Source organism: Saccopteryx bilineata, chromosome 5, assembly GCF_036850765.1.
Source record: "Saccopteryx bilineata isolate mSacBil1 chromosome 5, mSacBil1_pri_phased_curated, whole genome shotgun sequence".
NCBI lineage: Eukaryota > Metazoa > Chordata > Mammalia > Chiroptera > Emballonuridae > Saccopteryx > Saccopteryx bilineata.
In genome coordinates this window covers 129,682,704-129,695,815 of record NC_089494.1, presented here as the reverse complement: position 1 = coordinate 129,695,815, position 13,112 = coordinate 129,682,704, and the positions used below count along the sequence as shown (strand labels likewise).

Below are 13,112 nucleotides of genomic sequence, written 5' to 3'. Positions count from 1 at the left end.
TGGCTGCACACAGAGGAGAAGCAACCATCTGCTTCACCACCTCTTCTCTTTCCCCTTCTCTCTCCTTCTCTCTTCCTCTCCCACAGCCATGGGTCATTTGGAGCTAGTTGGCCCAAAGTGCCTCCATGGCCTCACCTCCGGCACTAAAATAACTCAGTTGCTGAGCAATGGAGCAATGGCCCCAGATAGAGCATTGCCCCATAACGGGCTTTCCGGGTGGATTCCCGTCAGGGCACAAGCTGGAGTCTGTCTCTCTGCCTCTCTACCTCTCACTTAAGAAAAACAAAATTAGTGGTATGTGTTAGTGGGAAATAATATATAGATACAATAAAGAAATTTTCTTATCAACCAATAAGTGGGTACAAAGTTTTAGACTCTTGTCTCACCCCCAATAATATGAATAAAAAGAGAAGAAAATTTAGACATAAAATATATTAGACTGTAAATGCAATGATGGCAGGCATTTTTACCTGTTTGGTTCTCTAAAGTAGAGTGGGCAAATGACAGACCCTCTGCCAAAATCCAGCCTACCACCATGGCTATACATGAAACTCTACTGGGACTAAGTCACACTTGCTTGGTTATGTACTGTCTTTCATGTGACAAGGACAGCACTTAATAACTTGCAATTCTGCCAAAAATACTGGCTACCTGACCCTTTCCAGAGAGTTTGCCAACCCAGATAGAGTATGCCTAGATCAAGAATGGTGTGTGACAGAGTCCAGATCTTTTTTAAACTAGCTTAATGAAAAAAATGAATAAAACATATAATGTCTATTTACACACAAAAAAAGGTATTATAAAAGAAAATGCCAATCTGACCAGGTGGTGGCACAGTGGATAGAACATCAGCCTAGGATGCTGAGGTCCCAGGTTAGAAACGCTGAGGTTGCTGGTTTGAGCCAGACTCGCCCCTTGAGTGCGGGATTATCTGCTTGAAGGTGAGATCACAGACATGACTCCATGGTTGCTAGCTTGAAGCCCAAGGTCGCTGGCTTGAGCCCAAGGTCACACTGTCTTGAGCAAGGTGTCACTGGTTTGAGCAAGGGGTCGCTGTTTTGGCTGGAGCCCCCCCAGTCAATACTTCTATATATAGGCTAGCTAAATATTTTATAAATCTTTAGTTTTCACTGGAAAGAAAATTATTCATTACTGGTCAAGGCACATATGAGAAGCAATCAATGAACAACTAAAGTGAAGCAACTATGAGTTGATGCTTCTCATCTCTCTTCCTGTCTTTCTCTCTCTCACAGAAAAAAAAATGTAACAAAAGAAAGTTTCAAGGACAACAGGTTCCAGTCTGAAGAAGAATATGTGGGAAGTGTCCATTATAGAAAAAAAAACAGAGAAGCTGACTGTGCTTTGAGAATCATGTTCTTTTAGCCATACTTGTTTTCATAGGGGAAAAGATTTAGAATAGCTACTACACACACACACACACACACACACACTACTCATATATATATGACACTGTAAGTTAGACTGGGAGTCCAAGTAGAAGAGTATCAGTTTCTTAAAAATAATACAATTATATTTATGAAAAACTTCAATAATTTCTCCATTATTTAGTGAATTCAGTCTCAGGGCCACTAATAAAGGGCTTTCTAACACTCTTTTCAGGGCATTGTTTTGAATCAACAACTCATTATTTAAACAACTAGGTATACAGTTACATTGCATCTTCCTTTCATCTATTTCTTCCTGGAAAGCATGTCTAACCAAAACATCACTAGCATAAATCCTGTATTTCTTTCACAGGAGAGATACAGTTTCATTGCTTCCCTAGGGGTTTGCAGAGCAGCCACTATTCAATAGTCCTGCTTCCTCTGAGTCCCTGTGGCCCAGGGACAGAGAGCTCTTTTGACAGACAGCATGACTCGTTTTACATACATATTTCTCAATCTGACTGTAAGTTCCTTAAAACAAAATATAAAATCTTATAATTTCATAAGCCCAGCCCAAACTTTACCATACTATTTTACATTTTGCTTTTTAAATACTTAGCATATCATATTAAATTATATTTCCTATATGACTAGAAAGCCTCATAAAAAATACCTACTCTTAACAACTATCAAGCCAGGCTACACCCCTTATCATTTTATTCGTAATACAGTAATGCCATAGCTAATATGAATACTCACAGGTTCATTTATTCTTTTTCTAAGCAATACCTACAAGTCAAGTTATAGAAGAATAAAAATATATACCAAAAATAAACAAATTTTCTACCATATGAAGTGACAATTATTCATTTTCTGAGAGTAGTTAACATTTGTGATTTAAACAAGGAAGTCATGTTCATGTTTGACATTTAAATAAGGCTGAAATGGAATTATGACTATACAGTGAAAACTGATTTCAATGTCATACAACTGGGTCAAGACTCCTGGAAGGGGATCAGTTAATGTTACTTTTGGGTAACATACAAGATAATGAGTAAAGGGAAACTATATCAGCAAAAGATATGCCTGTCTTTTCTTTTTTTTTAAGATTTTATTTATTCATTTTAGGGGGGGAGAGGGAGTGAGGGAGGAAGGGGGGGAGAGAGAGAGAGAGAGAGAGGTGGGGAGGAGCAGGAAGCATCAACTTCTATTTGTGCCTTAACCAGGCAAGCCCAGGGATTCGAACCAGCAACCTCAGCATTCTAGGTCAACGCTTTATGCACTGCGCCACCACAGGTCAGTCTATGCTGTCTTTTCTATGCACTCATTTGTCTCTATTTCTGGAGACGTGAAGCACTGGTTCTGGGATGGGAAACCAACTGCTGATTGTCACTGATGCCCACTCAAGGGACAACACCCAACCTACAAGATCTTTGTTTAAAAAAACAAACTTCACTATGCCTCAGGCCATCATTATATCCAAGTGGCTACCCTATTTTCCTGAATTATATTTGATATCTGAGATATTCTGCATTGCCTCTTTATGGTGCACAATTACCATCTATATTGTTCTTTAGACTCGCTGTCCTTGAAATCTAAACCAGAAAGCCACAATCGCAGATGTGTTTCTTTTTTAGAACTATAGGCAGACCTCAGAGAGACTGCAGGGTCTATTATAACCAGGGCAATCCCGCAAATATCACAATGTAAAACAAGTTCCACACATTTTGTTTCTCAGTACATATAAAAGTTATGTGTACATTTTACACTGTAGTCTACAAAGTGTGCAATAACATGTCTTAAAATGTACATACCTTCATTAAAAAAATACTTATTGTTGCTAAAAATGCAAACATTAACCTGAGCCTTCAAGCAAGTCATAATCATTTTGTGGGTGGAGGGTCACACCTTCAATCTGTAAGAAACACAATATCCGCAAAACTCAGTAAAGCAAAGTGAAGCAAAAGGAGGCATTGTAATGCCTCACTTAACATCACCAAAGAGTTCTTGGAAGTGCGGTGAAAAATGATGTAGAATGAAACCAATTTTGCTGCAGACTGACTGATATACATATGTGTAAAACAACCCCTTCACATCACATCAACATTCTAACAAAATAATGTTGAACAGAACGATGCCATCCAAGCACGTGCTATGTGCCTGTCACTATTCAGTTACACTCATTTAATTGCAGCACCAACATCAAGATGGCCCAAAGTGGACTGTGATTTTGTAAAAATGAAGTTACTGTTGGAAATTTCCTTTTAACATCCTACAAATATGAATTTTTGTATTCCCATGGACACGAGTGCAGTATCTTCACCAATTCCACTTCATGTCTTCCTTTCTGCTCTACTGAGTTGCTTAATTTGCCTGTGCAGCCACCATGGAGTTGATGCAGCCCCTTGTACAAGCTAGCAGCATCCTGCTTAAAATCATCGTCCCCCAAAAGCCAGCTTCAGATACCTAAAGCAGACAATACATTACCAGCTCAAAGAATAGTTGTTATGTAACTATTTCAATATCTAGCACATAAGTGTAATTGTGTGATTTCAGGGCTGTCACGCCACCCTAACAGCACATCCCTAGTGAAAGACAAAGTCCTGTTCATCCTGTTTATCTTTGTTCCCTGGCGCCTAACAAAGGAACTACCAGGGGCTAAACACTTGGAATGGTATCTAACTGAATGAGAAGACTCTATGTATAATAATAAGCATGCCTGAGTACAAGGGAAATAGGGGTTTCTGGATCCCAAAGATCGTTGTCTACGATTCTGAACAGCCTGCCTATATTTCCTCGCTCAGAGTCAGCCTCCCTCTGACGAGCTGTTTCTATCCTGGCCACGAGGAAGCTTACTGATGCAGCACAGGCACTGAAGAAAATTTAGTGCTATTGTTTCTCAATATAAAAATGGGCAAAACCTCTAAAGGGCTGATACTCCAGAACCTGACTTGACTCATCTCTTTGTGCTGACTATAGAGAGCTGTACAAGGTTTTCTCTATGAAGTGTCAAACCAACGGAAAGTGAAAATGACCCAGCTGAAAAACTATTTCTAGTTCTGCAAAGGGGAGACTTGCCTACTTATACGAGTTCTACAGATCAAAACTAAACACTATGGCAACTAGTCACTGGATGGGATTTGTGAAATGTCCTTTGTTGAATTAATTTGGAGGTTTATTTTTCTTGCTCATTCCCCTTTTGCTTTATGCTTCTCATCAATTCATTTTATCCTAACATCCTTTCACACTGACACAGGAAACAGGTAATAAATGACAGAAAATAACATGTTTGTCATTGAAATAAGGGTTCAAAGCTGGTGCATAAACAATTAGATCCCATTTGTGATGACTTATATAATATTCCACAGAAAGTTAAAGACCCATTAATATTAGGAAGCTATAATCCATGCATTTTATCTTATTTTTTCTACTTCTGATAGAAATGTAAACAACATTAAACTTTTGAGATCATTAAAATTATATATTTAGCTCTAGCCAGTTGGCTCAGTGGTAGAACGTCGGCCCGGCATGTGGATGTGTCAGGTTCAATTTCCGGTCAGGGCACACAGAAGAAGCGCCTATCTGCTTCTCCACACCTCCCTCCTCTCTTCTCTCTCTCCCCATCCTACAGCCAGTGGTTCTGTTGGAGCACCTCATGTGCTAAAATAGCTCAGTCACCGAGCAATGGAGCAATGGCCCCAGATGGGCACAGCATCGTCCCATAGGGGGCTTGGCAGGTAGATCCTGGTCAGGGTGCATGCAGAAGCCTGTCTTTCTCCCTCCCTGCTTCTCACTTAAGAAAATAATATATATATTTAAAGGAAATAACAAGCAAGAGTCATTCTAAAAACAACAGAGCTTGAAGAACGGAATGTTCTTGGGGAAGTTCCAATGCTTCCCCAGAGTTTAAAATTTAAAAAAGAAGTACCAGAGAAAAAAAGTGAAAGCAGTTACAATTCCATGACTATAAAACCACCCCCAAACTCAAGGTGCATGTCACATCTTGTTACACAGCGCCAACATTCAGACTCCAGCACAGCTGTAGGTGAACCACAGTTTCCGTGTCCAGAACCTGCACAGAACATGTGCTTTACCCATGAGGTAAAGTCTGCACTGCCACAGTGGGGAAGACACAGCAGGAAGGTTATACAATTGTTTAATACTCATCTAAAACTAGAACTAGGCAATTTCAACAATGCCTGTAATAGATATTACATCTGTCTTTTCAAACAAGTAGTAGTTGTAATTCTTTGGCCAGTGTTTCAACCGCATTCTAAGTTCTCAGTCACTGGTCCAAGGCAACGTTTCAGCTTTCCCTTCTCCCAATGTAGAGAAAGAAAAATATTAGAATAGAAAAACAAATAATAAAATAAAAAAATGATAACAATAAAAGAAGTTCAAAATAGGAAGCCATACAGTACATCAATCTATTTCACCATGGAGTCATTAGATGGGTAAATAAGAGAAGACGTGATAAAACTTCACGCGATAGAAGTTTCATGGGCATAGTTCATGTCCCTGGGAAGGACAGGCTGTGCTGCTGTTGTCTGACAGAAGCCCATCCTCCACTAGCTGCAAAAATCAGCTCATCACATGTATTTGAATATACTAAAACAAACCAAGACAAAAATAATAATTCTTTCATAGAATAAAAAAAAAGCAGCAGATTGAAAGATACTCATATAACATTTTAACCTTTTAAGGATACATGTCTATAAAGTAATGAAGCCATGTTAACAAACAATACATAGTTCCGACACCTGAATGTGCAGGCAGAAGGGGAGGGGCTACCAAGAACAGGGAAGGAGATAAATCTACAGCTTGTCTTACTATATAGTTTAAATGTCAAGCACAATCATGAAAATCTTCTAAAATTAAAAAACTAAACAAAAAATGTAATTTTAAATGAATAATTACCTAAGTGACCCAGATAATTTCTACTGGATAATTCTTTTCCCCAGAAAATGACTTTTGGCTCTCTCCCCCTTGAGTTTGCAAATCCAGTGGAGTTCTGACTCTCAAGTCTGTCATCCATTTATAGCAAAGTAAAATGCACGGATATAATGAACAATGAAATTATTAGGATAATCTGAATATTACTTGACATCTTCACTGCCCTAAATATATTCTGTGACTGTGACATAGGTGTATGCATGGAGTGGCCACTGCCCTAGATGAAAGTGTTTCCATTAAGCACATGCTAAACCAACACCACTCTACCTCTCAGCATCAATGAAAACAAAAACTCTTCACATTATGATTTAATTAAAAACCTCCAAGATACGTTACCTGCCACCTCGAGCACTGAAAGGCACTACATGGATTCCCAGAGGCCCTCCATCGTTGGGGACGTGTACGAGCTTTACCATGTCACTGTGAGACAATGATGAATGAGGGAGCATGAACATGGACTGTCAACAAACCAAACCCAAACAGAACAACAACAACAACAAAAACACAGCAATGCAGACACACAATAAACAACAAAAGAGAACAAGACAAAAATCCCACCAAGCACACATGTTTATACACACACATTCTGGGAGATAAGCATGGTGATATGAGGGCAACGTTCAACACTACATACCTGAACACTAGTCTGAGGGCATGGAGGGAGAGCAAGCATCAGAAATGACTAATTAAAAATGGCACAGAACCATTTCTCTCCAACCTCACTCTTCTGTGTGATACCATGACAAATTGTGCAAGTCAATTCTCTAGACTGCCACTGAAAATTTTCCACCTCAGTATCTACTTCCAGGGCAGTGAATATTAAATGAATAAGGGTGTTGCAGCTACAGAGCACTTGATAATTGACAAAGAGCTCCTAAATAAGGCACACCGTTGACCCTTCTGATAATCCAATACGGTCAACATTTTGCCCCTGTGGATAGGTGACACTCTAGGTGGGATCCAGCAGTTCTGACTTTCCACCATTTCACAAAAATTTAAAGTCAGCATTGCTCAAACCACTACAAGTGCAGACTATGAAACTCCTTTCTCAAAGCCAATAGCTTTCCAGTGAAAAGCAAATCATTCTCATACAAGTGTTTGCAAATGAATTTTAAAGTAATGAAGCTATTTATACAAAGGAACATGAAGTTACTTCTATAACATAACTAAAGTACTTTACTATTAATGTAATAAGCCTGAGTGAAATAAAAATTGGTGTTTAGAGAATAATTTAGACAATGTGAATTTTCTAAACCATTTAAGTGAGATTTCACTTTCTTTGTAAATTTGTGTGTGTGTGTGTGTGTATCACATAAAAATTAAGCAGTACTTACCTAACAATCAATATTTGGAAATAGTATTTTAATTAAGTATCTAGTTTAAACAATTTAGACAATCATAAGTGATTACCAATGGATTTGACAAAGGTCACAATACCGTTTCATATGATGGAAAATGCCAATTTGTCAACTTCCTAAATAAAAACCTGACACTATCCTATATACAAAGAATATCATGGTTATATGAAGAAAATTAAAGATAGAAATATCACACAAATTAAAACAAAACTGAAAATGTGTTCAGAGATTAAATCACATAAACTAATTAGGACAAAAAAAGATTGGCCATACTAACCTAAGACTATTTAAAGGATTTTACTTTTTTACATTTTTGTAGAATTCTATAACATCCTATTTTAGATACTATTAATAACATTTACACATTTTTAATGATGAGTTTATCAACTAAAATTAGTATGGTTACTTTATTAATTATTTTTATTCTATATCCTTTCTAAAAAGAACTATGACATGGCCAGTGTTTCTTAAATGTAAATATTAAGAGCACTGGTTACTCTAGATCCAAACATAATCTGATTCTAGTGCCTAATCTCACTGAAGAAGTTCTTAGAACCTTCTCTTGGAAGACTAAAAGAAGACAGAATTACAAGTTTAAATGTGAATATTTATAACATCTACCGGAAAGTTCTGTCCGTTTTTGGAATAAAACAAAACACAAAATTTTCTTACCGTCAATAAACTTTATTAAATAATATAATTGCCATTATTATTAATGATTTCTTGCCAGCGTGAGGGCAATTTGTATATCCCATTTTTGAAAAATGTTTTCTTTTGATGCAAAAAATTGAACCAGTGCTTGTATGATATCTTCATTTTTGAATTTTTTGCCCTTCAAAAAGTTTTGTAAGGACAAAAACAAGTGATAGTCGGAGGGTGCAAAGTCCAGGGAATGTAGTGGATGCTACATATAGACATGCTTCTATAGCATTTCTTCCTTGTTGAAATTCGTAAAAATTACAGTGGCGTAAATGAACTTTATCAGTAGCCATGGGTACACTATCGCTTCACAACTAAGACTAACGTGAACGTGAATCAACTTTGTTTTAGTTAATTTGCTACGTCAGTATGTACACATTAAGTGATAAAAATAGAGAGGCACACATGCGCCAAATAAACATATGCTTACGTGTTGAAACTTGTGATAAAAATGGACAGAACTTAAAAAAAAAAAAAAGAAAGAAAAGAAACAGACAGAACTTTCCGGTAGACCTTATATATCCACTAACTTTTGCCCAAAGTCAAAGAAAAATTTTAGAATGACTGCCCTTCCACAGAAACATGCCAAAATTTAAAACAATTGTACAGTTGTGATACTGTAAGTTTTACTTTGTCCTCTCATACTTCACATCTAGTCCAATGTTCCTAACCTATGACCTGTAACTTTGTAAATACCTTGAGAGATTCTATTTTTCCAAATCCAAATATATATATAAAATGGTTCATGCTTATATGGCCCAACTAGCATTTCACGTAAAGTAAGTTAGGCTTACTATTTCTTTTTAAAACTTAAACTAAGTTGAAGAACAAATAAATGACCAAAATACTGACATACAAAGCAATCTGAAGCAGGTGTGTGGCTGAAAACATGACACACATTTTCAATTAAACACTAATTCATAGTCTAATTCAGTAGTCTATTTAGCTAGGCATGAATCTCAGGACACATGGGAACTCCCATGCTGGTCTCTGTACATTAGATAATCAACACAGCAGGAGAGGGATGCTCTCTGGAGAACAAAGCAACATGAGCATGCTTTTAACTCGGCACAAACATCCCACGTGTGCCACATGAGCGGGGCACTCCCAGCTATCAGTGATACTGCATGAGTATCACAGATTTTGGTAAAACCCTCAGCAACTTACTCAAGGGAAAAATTGGGTATGTTCTCCAGACCACTGTCGGAATGTCCAACGGGCTCCACACGACCGCTGTCTTCGGCCACGTCCTCGTCCTAGATGACACAACACAAAGAGAAAGTGCACTCCGTGTGAGGTGTATTTCTATAACGTGGGAGAAAACTGGGTAAACATGGGATCTAACAGGCACTCTGGTCATGGGATAATTAGGTTTTTTATGGAAGGCAGATGACCTTTCATGGTAAGGTGGCCATGTGGATACATTGCATCGGAAAGTAATAGTCTGAATTAGCACCGTCGAGGGAGGCAAACAAGATACCTCTGCAGGAAGAAAACATTAGAGCTTAATGTTAACTTCCTTAGCGCTTTTATTTTACCTTACTTATTGGTTTATGTTTTAGGAAGTGATTGCACGTTACTCCAATGTTATAATGTATTAATAATATAAATATATTAATACATATACGTACAGGACACTGAGGATGCATGGTTAAAATTTTTACCAATCTAAACAGTTAAGACCATTATAATTCTTAATGACTACCAAAATCTGCAAAATCCTATTTTTCAGATCCTCAGTTCCACGAGCACAGCTTGGCAAAAGGAATATGCAGTGAGTACAACCCTTGACTCAAATACTTCATCCTGTGAAATGTCCCACACAGTAACTGAGTCAATAGACTAACAATAATTAGAATTACTCACAAAGGCTTTAAGATCTCCGTTATAAAGAACCACTTCTGTTTAGTTCTCTTAACGAAGGGCCACGCTGAGTCTGAGGCACATACAGCAACATTATCAACGGCAGCCTCCGGATTCTGCCTTTCACAAAGGCAATGTTTTGTAAAAATTATGTTCCAACATGGGGTTGGGTAAGGAGACCACATGGAATAAACATGATGGTTGATAAAAATAAATAAAATGTCACCCAAGAATGTGCCTGACCTTATATATAATTCCGGTCATTTAAGTAGTTCACTAAACATTTAAGTTTGGCTTCCTGGGATCATTTGAACAATGATAAACAGGTCTAACTGATATCAATGGTCTTGTTACTTAGAATATTTACCAAAGAATCAAGAGTTTCCAAACGCACTCTGGTCATGGGATAAGTAGGTCTTTTATGAAGGGAAGATGACCTTTGATGGCAAGGTGGCCATGTGGATACATTGCATCGGAAAGTAACAATCTCTTGAGTTAGCACCCTCCGGGGAGGAGAGCAAAGTGAACTCTTTATAAATCAAGTGGAAAACATAAAGATAATCCTACAAGTTAAAGGTGTTTTGTTGCAGGATTCACAAATAATTGAAGCACCATGAGACGCCAACAGGATGAACATCAGTTGAAAGATCAATGTCACATTATGAAAAGCAGCCACATAAATGAAATGCCCCAAACCACAGTGGTGAACTGTCACCAGTGACTGACACATTCATTGTTCCACAGTGGCCATGATCAGACCTCCCAGACCCACAGAACGTTATTTTGTGAAGCTGCCAGTGATGTCCAGGTGACATAGCAACAGTCACCACCCTGGGGTGGAGCGGCAGCTGCCTGTGGGAACCACAACTCAGACTTTTCCGATATCAGGACATATTCAGATCAGCTTCCATGTTGCTTTATTTTATTGTTTCATACTTTTAAAAAGCTGTGACTGAAATGATTACTTTTAGCAAGAGGTATGCACTAAATTCAATCATAACCATAGTCCAGCAGCACCCCAAATTGTCAAGGGATAGGTTTTCAGACCCTCAGAGGATGCCTGAAACCCAGGGAGCTCCATACCCTATATACACTGTTTGTCCTCCACATACACACCTGTGCTGAAGTTTAAGTCATAAATTAGATACAGTAAGAAATTAACAGCAACTAACAATGAAATAATCACAACAATCTACCATAATAAGATTTATGTGCAGCTGGACTCCCTCTCTACCCCTTCTGATAAGGGCTCTGACAAGTGACTAATGGGCGGGTGGATATACAGCCAAGAGGCACTGGACAAAGGGAGGAGTCATGTCCCAAGGGGGACTAAATGAGATAATCTGCAACTTAAAACTTACAAATTGTTTATTTCTGGAGTTTTCTATTTAATATTATTGGACTGCTGTTGACCACGGGTAACTGAATCCATGAAAAGCAAAACTGTGGATGAAGGGGGACTGCTGTACTTATGTCAGTTCAATGCTGAAGGCCTATAGCTCTAAACTACACAGACAATAGCGTAGTGACTGCTGGGGGAAAGTGGGGCAGGCAGATGTGAGGATGCGCGTAAATGGTGATGGACAAAGACTTTACGGGGGCGCGAGCTATGAACACACAATACAGTGGACAGATGATGTGTTATGCAATTGTGTGCCTGAAACCAGAATAATTCTTTTTGTGTGTGACAGAGACAGAGAAAGAGACAGAGAGAGGGACAGATAGGGACAGACAGACAAGAAGGGAGAGAGATGAGAAGCATCATTTCTTCGTTGCAGCACCTAAGTTGTTCACTGATTGCTTTCTCATATGTGCCTCGACAGGGGGGCTACAGAAGAACAAGTGACCCCTTGCTCAAGCCAGCAACCTTGGGTCCAAGCTGGTGAGCCGTGCTCACACCAGATAAGCTTGTGCTCAAGCTGGCAGCCTTGGGGTTTCAAACCTGGGTCCTCCACATCCCAGTCCAATGCTCTATCCACTGCGCCACTGCCTGGTCAGGCAAATGCAGTATAATTTTGTTAACCAGTGTCACCCCAATAGATTCAATAAAAAGAGGAAAATAAAATAAAATTAACTACACGATGCTTAAAATTATCCCAGTGAGTCAATATATTTTTTAATCCTTTCCCTTCTCTGCATTTTATAGCGTGGCACTGGGGTTAAGAACTCAGGTTAGAGAAGTAGACAGACCTGGGTTTGAATGCTGGCTCTAACATATCCCAATTTTATATTCTCAGGCAAGGTATACAACCTTTCTATATTTCTTTTTATTTTTAATTTTTTAAAGACTTTATTCATTTTAGAGAGGAGAGAGAAAGAGAGAGAAAGGGGAGGAGCAGGAAGCATCAACTCCCATATGTGCCTTGACCAGAAAGCCCAAGGTTTTGAACTGGTGACCTCAGTGTTCCAGGTCAATGCTTTATCCACTACGCCACCACAGGTCAGGTCTTTCTATATTTTTATCCCTCCTTCTTCAGTAAAACAAGAACAAAAAACCATCTTCACAGGACAACTGAGAGGAACAACTAAGATGGTGCCTGATATACAGTAATTGCCCAATAAATGTTGGCTGTGATTGAAAAGAGTAAGTAAATATCACAAAAACATACTTCAATAATGTCTCATGGTAATGAATGCTAAGAATGTTAAGAATATATATATATATATTCATTCCTTCAGACACTGTGTCTTGCAATACAATTTAATATTAAATATATTACCTACTCAATTAAATATATAATGTATCATCCACATTTTAGAAAGCTGCATGAAACCCAGCATTTGTTGTGCTTTTCAGTTTACAAAGTACTTTCACTGTAAAATGCCTTTGGAATAAGAAAACACATTAAAAAAC

General features: G+C 38.3%; 1 protein-coding gene across 9 annotated transcripts in view; it reads right to left on the bottom strand.

The window, feature by feature from the left end:
* PARD3 (par-3 family cell polarity regulator) overlaps positions 1-13,112 on the bottom strand; it is a 733,297-nt gene that overhangs the window by 345,904 nt on the left and 374,281 nt on the right. For all 9 annotated transcript variants that reach the window (XM_066281087.1, XM_066281085.1, XM_066281090.1 and 6 more), the window contains exons 6-7: positions 9,563-9,651; positions 6,675-6,758 (exon numbers count right to left, since the gene is read on the bottom strand). In XM_066281087.1, coding sequence (XP_066137184.1) covers positions 6,675-6,758; positions 9,563-9,651 — 173 coding nt within the window. The remainder of the gene's footprint in view (positions 1-6,674; positions 6,759-9,562; positions 9,652-13,112) is intronic.